The 25,975-nt window shown below is 36.3% G+C and overlaps 1 protein-coding gene across 3 annotated transcripts in view; it reads left to right on the top strand.

Moving 5' to 3' along the window:
- The window catches only part of LOC125237242, a 236,611-nt gene that overhangs the window by 176,072 nt on the left and 34,564 nt on the right, over positions 1-25,975 (top strand). For all 3 annotated transcript variants that reach the window (XM_048144256.1, XM_048144257.1, XM_048144258.1), the window contains exons 2-3: positions 7,879-9,057; positions 9,390-9,496. In XM_048144256.1, coding sequence (XP_048000213.1) covers positions 7,879-9,057; positions 9,390-9,496 — 1,286 coding nt within the window. The remainder of the gene's footprint in view (positions 1-7,878; positions 9,058-9,389; positions 9,497-25,975) is intronic.

The raw sequence follows: 25,975 nt of genomic DNA, 5'->3' as shown, positions 1-25,975 counted from the left end.
CACGCTTTTGTAAATGCACGTAAAAGCCAAAAATAAATTATGGATCGTTCAAGTTGTCTCTATTTGTGAGCTGAAGTTTAAAAACTATGTGCTTTTAATTATAATATTTGATTGTAAAAGCGTGGGGCGCTGGAACAGGAAAGACTTTCTTGTAAACAAATACTAATTCGAACTTCCTGGCGAATGAAGTTGCATAAGAACATAACGTTTACATATGCCGCCTAAGGGTTACCAAAGAGAACCAAAGATATCTCGTCCACGAACAAGAACTCTGCATCCTGTCACTGTAGACACTTTCCCCTTTTGTACTTTGATTACCGGAAAAAAAGCGGCGTTCTAAGTGTCGGTGACTGTCGACTCTCCTCGCTACTAGCGCATATTTTGTCTGAGTTCGACAAACTGGTACCTACTTTGAACACTGACTTTTAATTGATTTGACTGTTTAATGTAGAACCTACTAGTCATGCTGCAACTCCAGTTAGCGCGTCAATCTGTGTAACCTCCTTCCCGTAACATAGCATAATTTGATTTATCAGCAAGTTATACTTATATATTCTGTGGTTATACAAAAAGTCTTTCCTGTTCCAGCGCCCCACGCTTTTACAATCAAATATTATAATTAAAAGCACATAGTTTTTAAACTTCAGCTCACAAATAGAGACAACTTGAACGATCCATAATTTATTTTTGGCTTTTACGTGCATTTACAAAAGCGTGTTTTATAGTGTTTTTTAAACTATTAATTTATTATGTGACAAAGGCGGAAGAAAAATACTAAGGGCCTAATTTACTTATGAACGGTCTTTACTAAGCACTCTAAGATAAGAAGTGAGCAATACAAAAAGACGTAGTGAATGATAAATAATTATGTAAATAATACCGAAGAAAATAATACATCATGAAAGCTATATAAGATAAAAGTACCAGTGTTCGACGGTGACCCAGTAGATGTCACTTTCAATCTTAAAAATTAATTGTCAATAAATGAGAGAAAGACGACACGGCTCAGACAGGCAATTAATTCCTTTTTGTTTTTGCAAAAAAAAAAATGGCGTTACTTACGTACTCCAGGCCCCGTAGCCGAATGGCATTTCTCCGACGCCAAACGAAAACGAAACGTAAACCGGCTCTGTCGCGCCAATACGCAAGAGCGATAGGGATAGATATCTACTAGCGTTTCGTTTCGTGAGCGTTTGTGCCATTCGGCTACGCACCCAGTACAGTCAACCAATTGGAACCCTAAGCCACTTCACAACCATGTCAAAATTAGACGCACGGCCGGTTTCCGTCCTTACTTGGTAGATATTCCACGAATTCGCACTTTTATAATAAAAAAAAAAACAAGCACTAAGAGATTTCTTACAATCTGATTTATAACTTTACTATGACATAGTCCTATAGTGGCCTAGGGTTCCAATTGGTTGACTGTACAGTTCACACAGCTTAAAGTTCAGCTGTAACCTATAGACCACCTGAGTCTTCACGAGTGACATCACCTGCACCCTTGATCCCCTGACCTTTCCCACACAATGGCAGAACGAATTATGAAAGCGTTTGACAACTGTCATTCTCAATGTGTGTCGTACAATGGGTGACAATTACATGGACAACTATGTTAACTATGCGGGAATTTACTGGTGTCAAGGTTAAAGTAGTCTATAGTTTTAATTAATTTAAAACTACATATTTTAAAATGTAGTTAAATTTCGGCGGAGAATCCGACACGCACTTGACCAGTTAGTTTTGTAAAAGATTAGTTTTGCTTATAAAGTCAATTAAGGTTCCGATGCCTAAGATGGCCCGTCGTTGTATTTATTTTTATAATTTTTAATAAAACTTGCAGTTTTGCTTCATAGTGCTAAAATTGGACACAAAATTTAACGTAATTATTTTTTATTTACAATAAAACCGTGGCCATCTTTGGTTAGTACCTTAGCAGGTACGTCTGACTTTTGTGATGACAACACAGTAAATCCGGAATCGATGTTCATACACGTACGTAATGGACCTAATGTATGTAGGAAGACTCCAGTCTTGGACGGAAGCGCTCCATTACCGGGGCCAGAGTTCACTGGCACAAGGGATCCTATGGAGATGCTACAACGACTACTAGTGAGACTTCATATTACAGCGTATTTTTTAAACTTTTGGCCGGAATTCTAAGGGCCCGCGCACACGGATGCAACAGTTTCACGGCGACATTTTTTGTCTCTTTCGTCACTCCTTGGACGCACGACAGAGACAAAAAATGTCGCCGTGCAACTGTTGCATCCGTGTGCGCGGAGCGTAAGAGAAATAACATAACTATCCATACTAATATTATATAGGTAATGGGAAAGTGTGTGTGCCTGTTTTTTTGTCCGTCCTTCGCGGCAAAGTGAACATAGGCTCCTTTTTGTCTCTTTCTAACGCGAGCGAAGCCACGGGCAACGGTTAGCGCGATAGTTACTCCTGAAATAAATCATGTATTGGAAATTCATTACACACGATATAATGCGTTTCCATAGGTAGTTTTATATTAGTTATTCTACTTAGGTTTTATGAAGTACACATATGATATATGATAAGTTTGTTTTTTTTTTCAACGTTTACTTCGCATATTTACTCCACAATAACACTAGTGTAGGTATGTCAATAACCGTAAAATCACGAAAATTATATAAAAACAAAATTTGAACATTTTGAACACTCTCGTACCTAAATGAAATTGTTTGAGATAAACTCTTTAAAATGTTTATTTATTGTGAAATAAATAGACATTATTTACCTATAATTAGATAGAAATATATAAACTAAAATATCGAAAAAAAAAACCAGGAAAAATGTAAAAAACCCATTGAATAATAGTGGTAATATCATCTCTTGTGGATCCGTGAGAGTATAGCTTTAAAAGATGAGTCAGTATTTTTATCTTCGGTAATGCAATGGGCGAAGTCCAAATCTTCTATTCGTACTTCGAATACATTAGTGTAGGTACAGTCAGCAGAACGTACGTACTAAGCGAAATTAGGTACCTACTCTATATTTTCTGTTATTGAATTTTCAGCAGTTCATTACCGATTTGGGAATTTCCTGTATAGTGCTGTAAAAACCATATAGAACATCACATCCCTTACCGTTTTTAGATTTCACCACATTTCACTTATTATATTTACAGAACTCTGGTCGGGACCACGCGCGATTTTCATCCTCCTAAGAAGATTAGTTATCTACTGTTTTACAAAATGTGCATAGTTATAAATACATATTATAAAATTATAAATAATTTTTCAATACAATTACTCTAAAATCGTCGTTTAGTTGCAAGGTGAATGTGGCCCTTTAATTGTTCTATCATGAGTCACCGCGCAGGCGCGAAGGAAACATTTGTTTTGATTTTGTTGCATACATTCTTGCTTGCATATTTCATACGTGAATAAAGGTTCAGCAGGTTAAGAGGATACGGTAGCGAAAATGCTAAAATGGAAGAGAGCCCCCCTTTCAACTTGGGAATTTTAGTTAAATATACAAGTATTATTAACTAGATTTATCAAAAAAAAATTGTCCATTAAGAACAACTCAGTCAAAAGATATTTCAAAAAAATCTTTAAAATCGAGGTTCCGCTCTCGACTCTTTCCTCCTTCAAAACTTAATCAATCGGAACAAAATTTGAGAATCTGAATAACAATTAAATAATCTATGTCGGACCGTTTAGCTTTTTTGGTTAATTGTAACCAATCTTCAGTATCACACCTTTTTTTGCGCCACAATGAAAAAGGCCGTTTTTGGAAATTATTGATTGGCTCTAGAGTCTTTAAAAAGCAGAATATCAAAAAAATCAAAACGTTCCGACACAGATAAAAATAATAAGAATCTGTGTTGAAAAAATCATTGCTCTATCTTCAAAAACCAGGGAGGAAATAGTCGAGAGCGTTTGTATGGAGAATTGACCCCTACCGTATCGTCTTAACACTAAAATATACAGTTATTATGCTGCTAAGAAGCTAAAAGATTGTGATATTTTAGAGAGCCAATATTTTTTTTAAATATTTCATTAAAAATACTTGGCAGTGTCACAGGCATAATTTTTGGGGACTAATAATATAGTTACCATAACTATTGTGTCTTTTACAAAAACTAGTAAAATATGTACGTAATTAGTTTTATAAATAACTTGAGTAAAGTTTAATATAAAAAAAATGTTTAATATAATACTGTCCATAACTGGTGCATGCCACTTTCATGTGTCCAACACAGGTGAAGTTACCTTACATTCGATTTACCTATGCACTAGAATACCATATCGATACCCTTTATCTTTATGACAATTCAAATGACTATAATATGCATAGCGTCTATACAAAATTAATTTGCATATTCTGACATGAAAATTCAGTATCAATTTAATACCAATCTAATATCAACCAGCAATTCTCGCTCACTTCGGACTGTACGTTATAAATCGTCAACCAAACAAAAGCCAATCAAACGAGTTTGTCGCAAAAAAACGCGCAGAATTTTTCTAACGCCCAATACCCATCTGCCCCTACAGTTTTTGAAATGAAACTACTAATGCGACTTCCAACTGACAGCGTTAAACGTTAACGCTCACTGACAGCGTTAAACGTTTAACTCTCAGTGTTGTCAACTTGAATTTTGAAATACCCCATCCTATTTTCATTTCCACATTACGAATTTTCACTTCTTCTGCGCGGAGGGATTCTACGCACAAAGCGTTTCGCTTCAACATTTATTTTGCGAACCGCCAAGGAGTGGAATGCCCTGCCTGAGTCTGTGTTTCCACATGAGTACAATCCAGGTCTCTTTAAAGCAAGAGTTAATAGGTATCTCATAGGTAAGCGTGCTCCACCGTAGACCGCATCGTCACTTACCATCAGGTGTGCCTATTCATACTAAAAAAAAAACTATTTTTTTTTACTTTGCCTCTTTTTTACATGACTCCGTACCCGTAGTCGTATTCTAATTTGAAATACTTATTAGAAATATGTATGTTTATAATTTAAATCTGACTCATAACCTATTAAAATCAAAATACGCCTGTAAAATGTACAAACTTTTTTTAAACGGGTGGGTTATGCTTGTGATGTCAATGTAAAGGTTGCAATGCAACTTGACTTCAGTCTTATCCTTTACCTAGCACAGTGGATGCAATAAATTTTCAATATCAATCAACATACACGAGAATAAATCCTCAGGTGGGTTAGCCTCTAAATAACATGTCTCCGTTTTATTATCATGTAAATTGACTTTAACGCCCGAGGGACTTTTGGATCTGATTGCGCTTCGATTCTACAATGTGTAGTTGGTATGCAGGTATGAGAAAAATAGTACAAGTACTGTTGTAGATTAAAACGAAAGCTCAATTGATAATGTTATATTTATTCTTTTTCTAAGTAGGTACCTAAATGACAAATTTGGACGAACGAGTTAGTTATTTATTTATTTGTCGTATGGCATATAGTATACACTCAACGTCACTGGATTACAATTATTAAATGGAAACTTAAATAAAATAGTTATAATATCGCTATACAATAAAGACTTATATTTTGTGCACTTTTGTGGTGATTGACTTGGTAAGACACTAAGTACCTACTAACTACATAAAAACCCTGTCAGACGTCCTATTATTTATGAAATGAACTTAATTAGCATTACTAGCATTTATAGCGACAGTTTATTTCATCTGTCCAAAACTATATTTATCACCGCATACTTTACCATTTCCAACATATAAGCTCATGTAATAATCGACCCTGCCTTCATTCAACTGTGTTTCAAAATAAAATGTCAAATAAGGGCGAAATGTAGAGTGACCAAAAACAGTGCAGTCACGCCTCCCTTATCAAGTCCCGTCCCGTTTAATAACCTTAAAAGGTTGTTTTTAAATGCATACAGTCGCCATCAGATATATCTGAGCGGCCGGGGCGAGCAAAAATATCTCAACACGCCTTGACAATAGATGCGTGTTCGCATTTTTATGAGCGTCTTGACCGCTCCGATATATCTGATGGCAATCGTACCTTAATGACATAATCGGGTAAAAGGGTTTTTTAATGTTTTGATTTATTTCTTGATAGTGATGGGATTGAGAGATAAAAGCTAAAAAGGGGTGACAATAAAACTGAATGACACTGCGTTTTTTGGGACAAAAGTCGAGATTTATTAGTGACACAATATCGTAACAATACAACCTTTTTAACAGACTTCATTATTAAGTGCTAATGCACATGCAGGTATCTTAATAGATACCTTGGTTTTTCGTTTATTCTTGGCAATGTCAATTAACGAAATTACATATATTATATTAAAATGTATGATTTGCTATTTCCTGCTACCTAGATTTTTTATTTCTAACCCTTGATGCAAAAACGACGGGGTGTTATAATTGTAAGTCTGCCGTGTCTGTCTGTTTGTCTGTGTGCGTGTGTTTGTCTGTGGCATCGTAGCTCCCGAGCGGATGAACCGATTTAGATTTAGTTCTAAAGTCATCACGTAATGTACAGGTTTTAACTACCCTCCTTCATTAATTCTCATTCCAGTTTAATTGTAGATCCTAGACCATATCTAAAGCGTACATTTAAATCTTTAAATCGCTTAAGAATGATGAATGAATGAATGATTTATTCACAAGAACATACATATAAGATACAGATACAGGGCATGCACTTATATACTATATTCTGCCATTCGGCATGTGAAATTTGATTGTATTCATGCAAGAAACAGAGCTACCTTTTCGTGCACAAACACAGGTTTGACATTGACTGCTGTCATTTATGCCAAATAACAGTTGATACCAAATCTAATATTAAAACTTAAAACTAAAGAAATCGTCTAGGGAATAAAAGCAACAATCACACAATAACTTATACAGTTTGTTTTTGAAATCCGTATAAGTAAGGGTCTTTAAATATGCTGGAATTTTATTATATATTCTAATACCCATAATGTAGGCACTTTTCCTTCTGACTAGTAGATTATGCGATGGCACTGTCATTTGGAATTGCCGTACAGGTCTATTGACAACATTTTTTATAGCAGGAAACAAGTCTGGGTTCTGCTTGACAAACAGTGACATTTCATATATGTAAAGGGAGGTCAGAGTGATCAATGTTGATCCATTAACTCGCTATTTACTCGATTGAATGTCAATGACTACTAATATATCAGTAAATTCAATTACTAACTTAATGTAAGAAGAAGAAGGTTCAGAATTCATGGAAAGATTCATCGGAAATGATTCGTCTTTATTACGTGCAGTTACAAAGCAGATTGATGATTCTTTAATTGCAGATCGAGTTAAGTTATCTAATTCTTTATTGTAAGATATGATGGCACTAAACGGTCGCATTTCGGTGAAGGAAAACATCGTGAGGAAACCGGGCTAATCCCAATAAGGCTTTAGTTACCCTTTGGATTGGAAAGTCATATGGCAATTGGTTTCGTAAAACTAGTGTCTACGCCAAATCTTGGGATTAGTTGTCAAAGCGGAGCCCAGGCTGGATGAATGCCGGGATAACGCTAGGAGAATGATAATGATAATGATGGTATTGACGGTTTGATGTATCTGGGCAGGTTAATAGAATTAGTTACAAACGTTTTATAATTTTTATCTAACTTATTACGCGTTGAATGATCCGCTTCCGAGTATGCGTCCTTTAAAGGCATTTTTCCTTAAAAAAATGACATTATAAATCAATACTGCTAAATTGTTTGTATGCCCTTCACTCTTCATCCATATTTGTCCAGTGTTATTTTAGAATCCAACCACATAATTCTATTTGCCAATGTTGAAATAATATCCTTATAAGGGACTTTAATCACAAAGCTCAAAATTGAACATAACTAATCTGTTTATTTTTCTATTGTTACAGGTAGCACGACAGATCTTACACCAACACTAATAGGCATATACGACTCCTTGCTAGAGCCCAAAAGCCTAAGACCAGAAGCCAGCGCTCTAGAGAAGGCTAAAGACGCAAGAAATGACCCACCAGTAGACCTCATGATCGAAGAACCGCCTAAAGATCCCGCTAAGATGGTAGGCAGTGTCAAACTACCCATAGCAGCAGTCAACAAAAGTTCTCTATACAAACGGTGCAATGGTGACAGTGATACCAGTGAAAAAGTGCAAAGGACGTTTAAAGATAAAGTATCAGAGACATCGACATTTGATTATTTATCGCCGAACGTGAAAAGGATGATCTCAAGTGCATCAGAGACTACTACGGTAAAGTTTCAAAGGAAAGGGAATAACGCTAGAAGTTCTACTAGACAACGATCGAATATACCTCTGTTTGGAGCGACTTCCAAACTAACCCAATCTGGTGTTGATATCTTAGATTCTGTAGAAATTTACGACCAACCGTGTGGTATGAAGAGTTTTGGAAAGAAAATTGAAGAAGAATCTCCATCGAAATTACCTTTAAAGCCTGATTTTAGAATAGATGAACAAACAACATACGATGTCCCAACGAATAATAGACCGGCGATTTACGATGTGCCTGTAGCAAATAAGACAGCATTCGAATCTCTATCATTACCGTACATCGACCAATCTATTGAGCTCTCTATATCCTCAAACGATAGAGAATTCGATATAAAACTGTCGTCAAAAGACAACTCTCCTCAAAAACCAGTAAAGACCGAAGTGCCTTCAGATACATTCCCAAATGGAACCAATAGTTTAAATAGAAAAGACTTTGTTAGTAAGAGTGAGAGTCCGTCAAAACTAGCTAAAAGTGGTCCTTATCCTGAAGTAGTAGGGTCAACGGGTAATTTGAAAACGTTACCAGCGAAAGATACATTGCATCCCCCGCCTATAGAAGTGACTAGACCGCTCTCTATGAGTTCCATTGCGTCTTCTAGTTCGACCTCAAGTAGTGGTGTCCAGAATAAAGGAGGAGTGAACTCTGCGTATTTGGCTTCTATCGAGAGTTTGGATGATCATAGTGATGCTGATATGGCTTCGGCGAACGGTAGCAATAATTTTGTGAATAGTGCGGGTATTTTGAACAATAGTGCGACAGAGGAGAGACACACGGAGATACCACGTGAGTTTCTTAATTTGTATACCATTAAACGACGTATTAGTGTTTTATAAGTCACATGCCTAGTGTAAAATGAATCAAAAGGAAATTGTAGTCCAACATAACGTAGTTTGTCAAAGACGTAGGAATTTGGACTGACATTAGTGGAATGGTCCTTTATCCGTTATCCCTTTACACATATTTCTTGAATTTGCATTTAAAGTCCATCGCTCTGCTAGATTTCTCTCTATCTGCGTATCGTTTGCAATTTTTTTTTAACACGTAAGTCAGCTAGCCTTCTCCATTAAAGACACACCTGTTTCCCCCAGCTTTGTCAAACCAATATAAAATTTCAGGGCAATCCTGGAACGAAGTGTCAGGGCTCTCGCAACTGGAACGCGTGTGCGCGGAGATCGTGCAGACGGAGAACGTCTACGTTGAGGATCTTCGGCAAGTGGTTGAGGTAAGTTTTTATTTATCAGTCCTTACACTCCTTACTTAATTATTTGGCTGGCGCGATTACCAAGAATTTGTCTTGGCTTACACAAGAGCCCCTTTGCGGTTTCACGCTAGCGGCTAGGTCAATCGTCTGCTAGGAGAAATTTATTGAATAATTCCTAATTTGTCATCCTAATTCCTAACCATGATGGTCAACTGGGACATTGCATATGGTAAGCTGGTGAAGTAAATGCGTATTTTGAAATATTTATGATTTTCTGAACGGAGTATGTTAATATACTCAATTCAAACAGACAAACCAACATAATTAAACAGTTAAACTCGACCACAGGATGTTAGTTCGTCATAAAACAGAATCCAAATAGACAGCGATTACTCCTAAAATAGACTAAGCTGGTTCCGATAGTGGATGATGTTCCTTTTAATGAAATCCTTCGCTTGCTTTGATTTGAAATGCAGTTTTTAAATAACTTCCAAAAGGATTTTATTAACTGTTTAACTTCCGAAAGTAGAGTTTTAGTAATATCACCGCCCACAATATCTCTGCTTTGCCTAAAGGTTGACTGGTAGAGAATGCTGTCTGGCATTAAGTCCGCCTTTTGTACTATAAGTTTTTCTTTCTTTGTGTACAATAAAGATTAAATAAATAAATAAATAAATAATTTTGGAAGTAAGTACGTAAGGTAAACCCCATAATGGACGGTGATGCCATTATGGACAAAAAAACACAAATCCTTAAAAATAAGTATTTAAAATAAGTTTCTAAAAACTGTCGGCTATGTACCATAAACTAGAGTTGTAGAGCTGTTTCATTTTGAAGTTTCAATTAATTCGGTTGTTTCTGAAGGATTTGGAGACAAGATAAAATTCACCAGTTTACTGAAAAAAATATCAAGACGAATTCTTAGTAATGTTGCTAAGAGAGATGAGTTCATGTGTAAAATAATAAAAAAATAACGCACGGTGTAATCTTGAATGCGTTTTACTTACTGTATTAAGCATGAGATAAGGTATAAAACGTACTAGTTTGTTGCTCCAAAGATATAAAGAAATGACGTTATTTTGCGAGTGTCCATTACTGGACCCGAAAAACTGCGTACCTCCTATGATGGACAAGGAACAATTTACAAAACCAAAATTTACAAGAAACAATCCTATGTTAAAATAACCCAAACTAATTGTATTTATGGTGTATAAAATTGACTCATTGCGTATCAGTTGGCTTTAAAAGTAAAATTTTAAACTTATTTCACTGTCCATAATGGGGGATCCATTACTGGAGAACTGCCGTCCATAATTGGAGAAAAAACACCTAGTTTTCATTTGTCAACTATGAAGAAACCAATAGGAGTATCTATTCTGCAATACGCTTGAAATGTAGAAGAAGGATAAGACATTCAAGATTTAATACGCTTGGCGGTAGAATTTTTACATTTATCAGTGAAATATCAAAAACAGGCCAATTTTTTTCTTAAACTGTCCATGATTGGGTCCGTCACATATATTCTTTTCAGATTCTTGTTATTTTAGCTAGTACATATTTATATTATCTGTTTCAAAGACATTTTATGGAATCATTTGCTTGAAAGTAACCACATAGTGACATAGTCTTACCCCCTTATTCATAAACGTTCACTAAAGTTATCAAGCCGATAAAGTTCGTTTGTCCCTTTCCGACGTATTGGTGTGATAGAAAGGGACAAACGAACTTTATCGGCTTGATAACTTTAGTGAACGTTTATGAATTAGGGGGTAAAACTGGTTCTTTTAGACCAACTTACTTTGATTAATGTTAATATTGTTAATTAATCTATTCGGTTTAAATACTAGACAATAAACAAACCTAATTTACTGAATAATCTTCCGGTCAGCATAGAGAACTTTATAATTTCTTTGAAATTAGAGCTGCATCTAGTATACTAACTGCAAAATCACCTTTTAAACTGATGTTTAATTTAGAACTACCGAACCGAAAGTAACTAATAGTATTGAAAATAGTTAACTAAGATCTGTGCGGGTGTGAAAACCTTAACTGTGTTTAAACAAAGCTTATACTTGTTTTAAATGTAGTTAATTTAAGTTTGTCTTCCGTAGCAGACATTTTCTGATGTGTCTTTGAAATATAACTCTAACCCACTTTATTGCGGAAACGGTTAAATACTTTTAGTTCTTTAATGTTACGGGTAATTTGAGTCAATTTCCGAAATTCTAAAACCATAGCCGTCCATGTACGTGTGCTTTCTTTTGACCAATCGATACATTTTACATTAATTAATGTAAAATGAATCTCTTTAACTCTGGTGAGCATAGGACGTAAGAAAAGTAATTAGATAACTTTTACTTAAAACTGAAACAATTTTTTTATCCATACAAAATAATTCGGACCGAAATGCAATGCAAAGTTGCAAACACGCTCGCGTTGAACGCTCGTTGATAGTTGTGTCATCGCAACCATGTTTGTGGTTATACAGAGTGGGGCCTGTAACAAAGGCGAAGAATTGAACTGTAGGCTATTCTCCTTATACTGATCAACATTTGTTCAGTGACTTTTAAAAATTATGAAGTCTTTAAATTTTTAATTTTTCATACAAAATAAATATTAGCTTCAATGTACGCCATTATTGTTGTCATTGACGTTGTCTGTCACACTTTAGACTAAACAGAATTCGCAATACATTACCTCTTAGAAAAAACTTTCAAGGGTGATAAAAATCAAAATACAAGTTATTTTTAAAAGTCGCCGAACAAATGTTGATCAGTATAAGGAGAATAGCCTAGAGTTCAATTCTTCGCCTTTGTTACAGGCCCCACTCTGTATTGCTGCTGGGATTTTTTTCAAAAATTCACTATGGGGTCAAAATTAAGAGTAACACAACAACACCTCCCAATTAATGATAACACTAATTAATTCCATGTCTGGTTTTCAGTTATCGCCCGAATTAAATTTACACGCTGTATTGTTAATCTACGTGAAAAAGTATAGGTAATTTAAGCATAGAATAGACTAGGGAAATTTAACGGGAAGTATTTATTCAGAGTTATTGAGAGAGAAGTAAAAACCCGTCAAACGTTCCATTGCAAAGTTTCGCACGGTGCGCCATATTTTTTATTCCTTTCTAATTTTCTTCTTACGCGTCCTTAATCCAAGTTGCAATCTTTTTCCGCATAAATTCAAAGGAAACTAAACCTCAATGTATAGTAAATAAGATTGATTTTAAATAGTTTTTATAGGTCGTAACGGGATGGCCGAATATGGTGATGATTGACAGTCTGGGAGATCTTTAAACGTCTAGGTAATGCATTTTTGCTCTAGCCTAGACTTGTCCCGTTAGGTTCCTAGATTTATTATAATGATGTGCCTAGATTTTATGTAGAAAACGGGTTTTGAAGAAGCGAACGTCATTTTACATGGATTTATCTGAGAAATAATATAAATAATTTATTATAAAAAAATCTGAACAAAGAGACCGATAATGATTACAAAAAGTAACTTTTTCCTAAAAAGTTACGCAATTTTCTCAATCCCAGTTGTGTAGGTACCCAATATTTTTAATGCTGTCAGCACACTAAACAACACACCTTGGTCCCTATAATGGACAATTATTAACGAATTAGACAGGTAATTTACCTAATGCATACAATATGGTCCAATTTAGTGGCCAAAGTCTCACATATATCAGATATATATGCCGGTATTGTCAAAGCGTAACACTGGGTGATATATGCGTCAAATATTGTTGTGTACCTATAATGGACCTTACTGCCGGCCATCCGAAATGACAATCGTTGACGCTAGACACCGATCGAAACGCAGTCTGTCTCTGTCATGTCAATATGAAGAGCGATAGAGATAGAGATAGCTACGATAACGATATTATCATAACTATCAGAAGCGTTTGTGCATTTGGCTACGTACCCACTCATATTAGATATGTAGACTAATTTCGCCGAGTAGCACCACTGAACAGGTTTCGCGCTAAGCTGCGTTTTTTATCTCCATCTAATGTCTCAATCTAAGCCAGTTAGCACTAAACCCCGTTTAAACGCCGTTTAGTGGCGGCTTTCACCGTTACCGCTTTCTAATCTAATTAAACAGTTTGGCGACAGGACATTGTAGGGAAATAGTTTCGCCTAAAAGTAAGCTAGGAAAGCTTGGATCTTGTATATAGTTTTACCTTATGACAGATCAGACAAACAGATCAGACATGGTAACGTTTTCGACCTATACCCCCTTATTCATAAACGTACTCTAAAGTTATCAAGCCGATAAAGTTGGATTGTCCCTTTCCGACGTATCGGTGTGATAGAAAGGAACAAACGAACTTTATCGGCTTTATAGAATAGAATAGAATAGAAATCGTTTATTCGTGGTAAATTACAATAGGTATTAAAAATACAAACATTTAATTATTAGAACATAATATAAAAATTATCGTTTACCACGAAATGGTCCCGCCTCAGCATAATGCTAACCATACAGTCAGCGCTGGTCTTCCGGCGACACCATTTGTGGGCCACGGACGCAAACTAAGCCAACGGTGTCTATGGTGTCACACATATTTATAACTTTAGAGTACGTTTATGAATAAAAGGGGTAGTCTGTATCTTAAGCTATTTAAATAAATGTAAACATAATCTACCCTCAAAAGGCTCCTTACACTAGTTAAGGGTAAATTAAATTATTACACGACCAAATAAGGAGGTTAGAAATAGCTAAATACAATAGGTACTCATCATATTAATATTTTACTTTGATCCAGTACGCTCATTGATGTGATTTAGACACTACAGCATGGTGTACTTCAAGAAACGAATGTCTGTGTAAAAGGTCGGCAACGCGCATGTTCAACTCGAGTTGCAGGCGTCTATAGACTACGGTGATTGCTTTTCATCTGGCTAGCCGTATGCTTGTTTGTCACCGTGTGGAATAAAAAATAGATATTCAAACTCAGGACCTCTAGCTTTGCAAGTTTGAGGACATGGTAACTAAGCTCATTAATTTATCTAATTAACACCAGTAGCCCGTGTCAAAATGGCGGTCCTCCAAAAATGGCGCCCGGAAGTTGGCGAGCTGTCAAAACTGTCATTCTGTCAACGGCAATTAGTAGGGGGACGAGTGGACATGTCAGGAGCACCGTTAGTGAGAAATGGGTTTGAAAAATTATGGACACTGACAAAGTGGTTAACATAACAGGTAACCCACCAAAAATGTTGTGAATTTCTTATACATTTTGTAGATTGTAGGTGAACAGCAAAATAAGGTAGAAACGGGTTAACCTGACTCTGTAGTACAGTGATGGAGACGAAGTAAACATAAAGAAATATGTATATATATTGACGACCGGTCTGGCCTAGTTGGTAGTGATCCTGCCTGCTACGCTGCGGTCCCGGGTTCGAATCCCACATCCGGACACTCGAGGACATTTATTTGTGTGATGAACACAGATATTGGTTTCTGAGTCATGGATGTTTTCTATGTATGTAGTTATATAAGTATTTGTATATTAGTCATATCGTTGTCTGAGTACCCACAACACAAGCAAGCCTTCTTGAGCTTACCGTGGGACTCAGTCAATCTGTGTAAGAATGGCCTATAATATTTATTTATATATCGGTTAACAGCCCGTCAATAGGATTGGCAACAATCGAAGGTTCTGTGTAAATAAAATGTAGTGTTCCATGCCTGAAAGATTCCTATGCTTGATATTCAGTAAGGGCGTATTTATAAGAATTTCTGATACTAATAACACAATAACCTTTCAGTAATGCTCTACTTTGTTTTGTTTTGCTATAATACTGCACAAGTTTCATAACATACAGCAATGACACTGATTTAAACTTTCACGATTATTACACATCATTATTACGACATTATTGTATGTCGACAGAGTAACATCCCTAGTGCGCAAACAGTTCAAGTTGATAATCAAAACCAAGTGCGGGTAGTTCGAAAAACTCGCGCGGCTGTCAGAAGGTGTTGATGTCATTTCAAGCCAGTCTTCTCCGAGACCACGGGGACAACGCCGTCCTTGAAACGTTGGAGGTCAGTTTAATATGTAGTTATACGCGATTAAGTCCCGATTTTAAAAATAATGATACAGCAATGAATAATGAATCCTAATCGATCGCGTGCGACCTAGGCTAACATTTGACCTGGATCCTGCTTGCGGCGTGCTACTCTTTGTTATTTTACTATACGTATACTTATAATTATAACTTTAGTGTTTAACCTCATTTATTACGTAACTTTTTTTTGTTAAAATAGTCTTTTTGTCAAAAAACTAAATACGCATTTTTTATCGTTGACTGTACTTAACTGCTTACTTATCGACAAGCAACTAACACTTGTGGAGACAAACCTAATAAAAAGGTTCTTTGCACTGTTTTTTATTCAGGATATCCTAAGGCCATCTCCTGTCTCCATCATTAGATCATGTTAATAGTAGGTAGGTAGAGGTACCATAATTATATTACATTGTCACCTTTTAGAACCTTCAGCCGTCTCATTTTTCTTTCAATGTTTGACCCGAACAACAAACAATGCACATGAATTAAAAGCTTGTAAAATCAAAGAGACCGCACGTCTGTATAAAAAAATTAGCAAACCAAAGGATAATGCGGCAACTCGAAAACATGTTGACACCTTTTTCTATTCACAAATCGTGCCAGGATTGCCGGACTATAAATATTCACATCTCTCTGTTTTTTTTAAATAATAGAAGTAATTTTATAAAATAACTACCCCACAAAGATCAACCTGTTCTGTTCCTAACCACGTTAAGTTAGCGTGCCCATAAATAAATCTAGATACTGAACTGGGCTTCCGTTCAATATGCGGGGTCAGTGGGACGCGGCCCTACGAGCAGGCTGCTTCATTAAGTAGAGGTAAAAATAGAAACGATCCTTTAATTAATGTTTTATTATGCGGGGGAGGGATGAAAAATGTGTGGAACTGTGGAGATCCATTTCCATTAGCGCCGCATATGTATGCTAATGTCAAATGGAAAGATAAGATTTTTAACCTTCAAAACAAGGGTGAACAGCCACCTTCTGGGCGAGCTCACTCCATCGTAGGCCACGTCTTCCTTTCGGCTAGTAGGTATGTGGCCAAGAGTAAACACATTTATAATACTTAATAATAAAAAATGTTTTATAAGTAAAAATAAAAATCAATGAGAACGGGAAATTCTATAAAGTACCAGTGATGGACAGTGTCCCAGTAAATGCCACTTTCAATCAAAAGTTATTGTCAATAATTTGACAGAAGGTTGTCATCAAATGGTCATCTCAGCAGTTGCTGAGAGATTTAAAATTTTCTGAAAAAAATTAAAAAAAAATTGATCTAATATTTATTTGTACGTATAACCTATGAAAGTTGTAGTTAATAAAGATATCAACAGAGCGCTTGTTGCACCATGTTGAACGACATGTGATTAACTCCAATCTTGGTACGAAATCTAAAAACAACATTTTTGTCCACACACATTGGAAATCGGTACTAAAATTAAACTTCATTAGGGTTCCGTTCTGATTCGAGGTGTAATTCCATTTCCATTTCGATTGTAATTTTAATTGATATGTTTGTGTTAAATAGTAGGTAACATATAGTATACAGTAAGTATAATTTTAAAGAAATGGAATTGAACATTTATTTAAAGCTATGAGATAGACATGAAGATGCTAGAAAGTTTGGCGTCATAACTCGTGTAAGCTTTATTTACAAGCAATTTTAGAATTGACTCAACCCCAAGCACACCTCGGACACTGGCGATCAAATATATGAAGGAGGCGCAGTGGCGGTACAGCCATATAAGCCCAAAAGCCGGGCTTGCCCTAACATTTTTAAAATCGCGCGCTAATATTAGATATTATTAAGTTCTCCATAAGTGAAGCTCACGGCCGACCGACCATACGGTACAGACCACAGCATGTTGCCATGTTTTGCCGTGGCGCTAGTGCAGCGCGGAAGAGCACGTTCACTACGTTCAGCTATATCTTGCTCGCTCGCACTCGTTGGCTTGCAATGGGGCTTGCTCTTGCATCCTTTTTTCCTAGCTTTTAGCCTACATTCTGCCTAGCAACTTATATAACTATTTGTAGGTATATATAGAACATTTGTTCCACGATTTAAGCCGGGCTTTTGGTATGAAGTGAGGAACAAGATTGAGCGCGCGTTTGATTGACAACTTCAAGTGTATTATTATTTAGTCGAAAGTTTTATTTGTGTTAAGTGAATGTGCTCTTCTTCGTTTTCTTGTTATTAAGTGTTTAATTCGTTTAAAAATCCAATTGACAATGGATGAATTTGTTCCTTGTGACGGTGACAAATGCGTGGTACACATATTACTCGACGAAGGCAAGGTAAAGTAGTTAAATTTTGCCCAAAAACGAGACATTATTTCCGCGCGAAAACCAACGCCCGGCTTGTGTATTTCTCAGAAAAGTGCGGCGCGTAATAGAACATTTTGTAGGGCTGTGAGTTCGAAAATTGAAGATTAAGTAGTTAGATATTGCCAAAACGTACCTTTCGGCTTGCCTCACTTTGAAACCCTAGGCACGCCACTGAGGAGGCGCGTTCCTGGCGCATAGTCTAAGCTCGTGTAGGTGAACGTGCATGCTTGTATGAGTGAAATATGATAGGTCACTGTTCGCGTTTTTGACAGGCGGTAACTGTGAGGTAAGCGAGAGGGGGTGGGCGGCACTTTTAGCGGGAAGCGGGAGTGACCATACTATACGATAGTATAGTACTCTTTATTATACCAAATTATACTGTGCCCCAAGTGAAGAATGTTAACAATTAATAAGTTAAAGGGACCAAAAAAAATATAATTTTTGACGGAACTTGATTTTTGTCCCAAACTCGCGCTTGCCTGAATTCTCGTATGTTTCGTATGTTTTGTTTTATGGTCGTGTCTAGTTTATTTATAGCCCTACGAATGCGTGGGTCTAGTCTACGATAAAAATACTTCGACATCTGTGGACATATGTTAGGTCTACTGACACACTTAATAAAACATATTAACATACAAAAATATTAATAATCATAATCAGCCTCTAGCCAATGAGGAGGCACAATCAAAGGTTATAGCAGATGGCGCCACCCTATTAGTCCATACGTGAGAGCGAGAAGAGGATATGTTTTTTCTCTCTCTCTCACACATGAATGACAGTGACATGCCTAGACACTTGCACAGGCGTCGCCTGGCGAGATAAAATGTCAGTGTGCCTCCTCATTAAAGATTAAGATTATTGAAACTCTCTAACGCTGGTTATAAACATTACTTCCAGTATAATTAAAAATTTGAAAAAGCCCCCGACATAGTGGTGCGATTTTCAAACAGGACTAAGCTTGAAACATGGATAAGAACACCGGGAGTGTATACATATTTTTGGCACTCTGTATTCACAGCTGTGTTGTTGACTGTACACTGTAATTTCAGCATACTCCATTAGAGTTTGACTGAGATATAAGTACCATCAGTGCAGTGGACGATGGTAATACCCAACAGATGACACCCTTCTGTCACATATGTGTGACAGTGACATTTACCGGGTCACTGTCCACCACTGGTACCTTTACACATGTATGACAACACTTGATCGCATAAAAATAATAAAAATTAAAATTTCGAAGTTTGAATAGGACGTGAGCCATTTTTTTTTCAAAGTTGTCCACCCCACTTTTTTTGTAACATGGGTATTTTTTACGCGATTCATACTCAGAATCGCGAGGTCTTCCGATCCTGATTGGATAAAGAAAATGTCCCAAGATTTCCATACATTTTTCAAACCTTCCATTTCGTTACTACTGCCATAAATGTATAAAAAAATGGTACCGGAAGGGGAAAAAATCCTTGGGACACTTTTTTTCCCCTATTAGTATTGAAAGAGCTCGCGATTCTGAGTGGAAATCACGTAATAAATTCCAAATCCATAAAAAGGGGGGTGGACAGCTTTGAAAAAAATGGCCCCTTTACCTACACATGAAATATGAATACGATTTTCAGAAAATTATAATATGTATAACATCGTGTTTGATCGCAAATAAATAATAAAAGTTAAAATTTCGAAGTTTGAATAGGACGTATCGTATAAATATGTGGACACTGCATTGTCATACGTGGGTGGCGTAGAGAGGTGCTATTTCGATACTATTACTGGGGACGCTATTGCACAACACCCTGCATTTTATGATTAAGCACTGAGACTTGGCACAGGTTGTTCCTTGGGTGGCCCTGAGTAGATAAAGATCGGGAGGCATTGAGAGCCCCCTTAATTTAGGAGGGAAGAGGGGGAAGGCTGGCGCCGCCGCGCTTCCTTTGAAACCATATTTCTCTAAAACTATACAAAATAGGGCATGCGATATATCATTTTCGGATAAATGAAGGACGAGGAATTCATTTTTGGAACAAAAAAAATGTATTTTAGAACAAAAATACAAAATAAAATGGGAAAATCTGAAAACGAGATTTTTTTTTTATACATATTATTGCACATTTTATGAAAACTGTAATGGTTTTTTCTAAATAAAAAATATTATTTAATAGCTACATTTATCTAGTTTTAGAAAATGTATAATTTGTTATAGAAATATATTATAGGACGAGTGATAAAAAATAATTTACATCGCCCGATAGGGTGATTTGAATGCTCATTTCAATAAGTTTTGTCAATGATTTCAGGTATAATCACTATTTTTAACACACGAAAGCCGTAATCATTGTAGTTTATGGCTATTTTAGTGATTAATGTACTTAAAATAAAAAAAATTACAAAATTTTTAAAAAATATTAAAAATGTGATATTTTTTTTAACATTATCCTATTTTGTTCTTTCTACACAATATATATCTAAAAGCAATAAATATCAATAAAAAGCCACATTTATACAGTTTATAAAAATACATAGTTTGTTATATAAATATATTACGAAACGCGAGATAAAAAATAATGAAAATGAAAATTTTAATGTACATCTTACGTTGCATTATTCGATGAGGTGAGGTAAAGGTACTTACTACCCGCTATGCAGTGGAGTTCGTCTAGTAATACAGAAATATACTTATTCTAATAACGTTTACACATGTAGGTATATCACGACCCAGTACAGAAAATTGTAAAAGTCCTATAATATAGTTTATTTTGATTGTAAAATAAAATTGCATGTGACTTATATTGCAAAAAAATGTCTTAATCACGTTCTCCTCTCCTAAAGCAGTTCTGCATGCATAGGCTTGAAGATTTTTTAGTTTACTAGCAGAATTTAGTTACTTCCTTTGGGCCCCCTTAAATCGGTTTTACCCATCCATAAAAGATAAAATAAAAATCGTCATATTCTTCCTTTCAGTATCAATGATAGTTAGTTATTGCGCAATAGTGCCATAAAAAATAAACTAGATTCGTATTAGCATTAAACATTAATGATTTTTGAACTAAGACATTGCTTTTGTACAAAGGAGAACCTCAAAAAATGGTCTGACTAGACGAAAACATGTGTATCGGGGCTAGTACTCAAGGCTCTCAAAAAGTGTAGCTATTTTGAGTTATTCAAATAAAACAACATGAATAGTCTGAATTTAATTATGTATATATCAGAACATCCACTGCATAAGCACATCAGCTCCGAACATTTAATTTAAAAAGTATTTTTTTACGGTTACACCTTACGCGGCACTGTTTTTTATTATTACACCTGCATCCGACAATTTCGAGGCATGTTTCTGCAGCAACAGGCAACGTTGCGGGCAAGTAGGCTCCCAAATCCCAATTGTTACAGACTTTCGTCCAGCCACAAGTAGAAAATAATGGCAAATTTTGAATTGGGTTTAGTTGACCCCATACATGGACACCTTGATATACCTATAACCCATACAAAAATAGTGCAAGGCAGCTTTTGTCGGTGAAATGCTGTTAATTTGGCGGTCTTTTTTGGTTAATAACTATTTTCGGCACTCGTTAACCAAAGTACAGGACGCAGACCTGGAATAATAAATATGTCAAGTAAGAATTATCCATAAATTATGCAAATCATATAGATAACTACTATTTCACAAGATGTATGTATTAGGATCAGATGTATATATCTGACCTATCATATCAATCGATCATTTCATGTAATATAAATAGTTAAATTCAGACTATATAGGAGTATGTTGTTTAATTTGAAGTACTCTAAATAACTACACTTTTTGAGAGCTTTGAGTACCTTTACCTCACCTCATCGAATCATACAAACTGACCCGTACCGTACATCAAGATCGCCCTGCCACGTCACTTTCATTATTTTTTATCTCGCGTTTCGTAATATATTTATATAACAAACTATATATTTTTATAAACTGTATAAATGTGGCTTTTTATTTATATTTATTGCTTTTAGATATATATTGTGTAGAAAGAACAAAATAGGATAATGTTAAAAAAAATTATCACATTTTTAATATTTTTTAAAATTTTTGTATTTTTTTTTATTTTAAGTACATTAATCACTAAAATAGCCATAAACTACAATGATTACGGCTTTCGTGTGTTAAAAATAGTGATTATACCTGAAATCATTGACAAAACTTATTGAAATGAGCATTCAAATCACCCTATCGGGCGATGTAAATTATTTTTTATCACTCATCCTATAATAAATTTCTATAACAAATTATACATTTTCTAAAACTAGATAAATGTAGCTATTAAATAATATTTTTTATTTAGAAAAAACCATTACAGTTTTCATAAAATGTGCAATAATATGTATAAAAAAAAATCTCGTTTTCAGATTTTCCCATTTTATTTTGTATTTTTGTTCTAAAATACATTTTTTTTGTTCCAAAAATGAATTCCTCGTCCTTCATTTATTTGAAAATGATATATCGCATGCCCTATTTTGTATAGTTTTAGAGAAATATGGTTTCAAAGGAAGCGCGGAGGCGCCAGCCTTCCCCCCCTCCTTCCTCCTAAATTAAGGGGGGCTCTCGATGCCTCCCGATCTTTATCTACTCAGGGCCACCCAATGAACAACTGTGCCAAGTCTCAGTGCTTAATCATAAAATGCAGGGTTCCCATACAAGACATAGCAATAGCGTCCCCAGTATATAGACTTAACGGTGCCCTAAACTATAATTAATCCTGTGAAACGTAGGTAATAAGGATTAGTTAACAAAAACTCTAAGGGCCACTCCACTTGCACCAACGAAAATGGAGGGTTAACCCACCATTTAATATGGAATTGGATTTGACAGATGACAGCACACTAACCCTGAGTTAAGTGGTTGGTGCAAGTGGGCCTAAGGGTTGTACAAATTGTAGTACAAATGCAATTGCGACTGGGGGGCCATTGCAACTGATCAATTTTTTCCATGTTTTACAATGTTTGCATTATTAAATAGTGTCCACTGAATATACAGCGTGGAAAGATAAGTTGGGCCCTGGAGGAAACTACCTTAAAAAACCGGCCAAGAGCGTGTCGGGCCACGCTCAGTGTAGGGTTCCGTAGTTTTCCGTATTTTTCTCAAAAACTACTGAACCTATCAAGTTCAAAATATTTTTCCTAGAAAGTATTTATAATGTTCTACTTTTGTGATTTTTTTCATATTTTTTAAACATATGGTTCAAAAGTTAGAGGGGGGGGGACACATTTTTTTTTCCCTTAGGAGCGATTATTTCCGAAAATATTAATATTATCAAAAAACGATTTTAGTAAACCCTTATTCATTTTTAAATACCTATCCAACAATATATCACACGTTGGGGTTGGGGAATGAAAAAAAATAAGTCCTCACTTTACATGTAGGGGTTTACCCTAACAAAACATTTTTTTCCACTTTTTATTTTACCACTTTGTAGGCGTGATTGATATACATATTGGTACCAAATTTCAGCTTTCTAGTGCTAACGGTCACTGAGATTATCCGCGGACGGACGGACGGACGGACAGACAGACATGGCGAAACTATAAGGGTTCCTAGTTGACTACGGAACCCTAAAAATTGAGCTAGGTTGTTTTACGCCGTGTCTTGCGTGAGCGACGGTCGCGCGACCGTCGCCGTCGCGTCTCATCGCATCGTTTACTTCCATATCGATAAGGTTTGATTTCGTATACGTCGCATCGCCGTCGCGCGACCATCGCGCGACCGTCGCCCACGCAAGCCACGGCGTTACTTATAGAAGACATTCCTTTATTTTTAAAAAGAAACACATAGTTTATGTACATTCAAAGATTTTGTAAAACTTTAGAAAATCTTTGAATACAGTAGGGTGCATTGGGGTAATTTCGAAAGTCACATAAAAATCACCATTATTTACAGCATGTCAAGATTCCCCTTTCGAAATTACCCGAGCATTTTTGTGATTCGGAATTATCCCAATGCACACTAGTTGAAAATTGCCCCCAGTTGTCCCGCTGTAGCTTTACTTCCTTTAAATATTTTTTTTTCTATAGTAAATCGATATCATAATTATCGCCTAAATCCCAACACTAGTGAACTGGTCTGTATCGTGGGCGACGCACTTAAATAACTTTTTATCGACTGTCGATAAAAACGCGTGTGGGCGGGACATTATTTATCGATGCAGTCTTGCATTTAATGAATTTAATTATTAATTTATGTTTTGTCAACGGTGTTTGATAGAGTATAATTAAGTGGTCTGCTCGAAGTTTTAGAAAACATGATTTATTTTTAACCCCCGACGCAAAAACGAAGGGGTGTTATAAGTTTGACGTGTCTGTCTGTCTGTCTGTCCGTCTGTCTTTCTGTCTGTCTGTCTGTCTGTCTGTCTGTTTGTCTGTCTGTGTGTGTGTCTGTCTGTGGCATCGTAGCTCCCGAACGGATGAACCGATTTAGATTTAGTTTTTTTTGTCTGAAAGCTGAGTTAGTCGGGAGTGTTCTTAGCCATGTTTCATGAAAATCGGTCCACTATGTCGCGGTCGGGGGTTTTTTCAAAATTTTAATTATTACAAGCTTTTATTCTACTTGCCTTGTTATTATTAGTATGTTAGTTTGAGTCAAAACGTAGAAGCTAAATTTGACCCACTTCCCGGTTTCCAATTGAGCTGAAATTTTGCACATATATGTAAATCACGTGACAATGCAACATTATGGTATCATGGAGCTGATGATAGATCAGAAAGGTGGTCATAGGTACTCTGTTATGAAACGTCGTATCCCCTTCGAGTAAGGGGTTTTTAGAAACGTCTCGGAGAGCAGTAGATGACTGTTGAAAGAAAGGTACAGTCGGCAATAAAAGCTTGTGTGAAAAATGGATTTTTTGCAAAAACGCTTATTATTATTTATAGGTCACTAGCGACCCGCCCCGGCTTCGCACGGGTACTATACCTACATGTAAACCTTCCTCTACAATCACTCTATCTATTAAAAAAAAACCGCATCAAAATCCGTTGCGTAGTTTTAAAGATTTAAGCATACATAGGGACATAGGGACATAGGGACAGAAAAAGTGACTTTGTTTTATACTATGTAGTGATGTAGTGATATTAGAGGTAGCTTCGTTCGAAACCTGTGGAGTAGAACTTATTGTCAGTTCGACTGAGTCGAATACCTATCAGCCAGGTTGTACGAAGTCGTAAAACTTGTTTGCTCTATTTGACAAGTACAGACTTACAGAGTGACTAGCTTTTGCCCGCGGCTTCGCTCGCGTTATAAAAAGACAATAACCTAACCACAGAATTAAAATCTTGAAAAAACCCCCGACAGCGACATAGTGGACCGATTTTCATGAAACATGGCTAAGAACACTCTCGACTCAGCTATCAAACAAAAAAAACTAAATCTAAATCGGTTCATCCGTTCGGAAGCTACGATGCCACAGACAGACACACACACAGGCAGAGAGACAGACAGATAAACAGACAAACTATAACACCCCGTCGTTTTTGCGTCGGGGGTTAAAAAGAGATGCTTCTCTCGCGCTGTGGTTGCACGGTCATTACGAGTATGAATCTGAGCAATGACTCTCAAATAGCGTTAATGCTTACTTATTAGGAACAGTCCAGGGTGGCTAGCCGAATGGCACAATCGCTCACGAAACGCTCACGAAACGAAGCGCTAGTAGATATCTATCTCTATCGCGCTTGCGTATTGGCGCGACAGAGCCAGCGGCGTATCGCTTTCGTTTGGCGTCGGAGAAATGCCATTCGGCTACGGGGCCAGTTGTGAATGTGGACCGGAAGAATCGTATTGGTTAGCGCCCACAACCACATTACCAGTTATTTTAGAACTCGTGACTTTGTGAGCATCGTGTGATGTGACTTTTTATGTTCTGATGTTTGTCAACTCTAAACTATTTCTATATATGTACTTTAAACTGAATCCAGTGGGCCCGTGATGAAGAGGTAACAGACATACTCAAACATTTATATACTAGCCTTTGCTCGCGGCTTCGCTCGCATTAGAATGAGACTAAAAGTAGAATAGTCACAAGTGTCACAACCCCATCCCTTCAGCTATCTCCACTTAAAAAAATCACGTCAA

The sequence above is a fragment of the Leguminivora glycinivorella genome, chromosome 20 (assembly GCF_023078275.1).
Source record: "Leguminivora glycinivorella isolate SPB_JAAS2020 chromosome 20, LegGlyc_1.1, whole genome shotgun sequence".
Classification (NCBI taxonomy): Eukaryota; Metazoa; Arthropoda; class Insecta; order Lepidoptera; family Tortricidae; genus Leguminivora; species Leguminivora glycinivorella.
The sequence above is the reverse complement of the archived record's forward strand: the minus strand, read 5'-3'. Positions and strand labels throughout refer to the sequence as shown.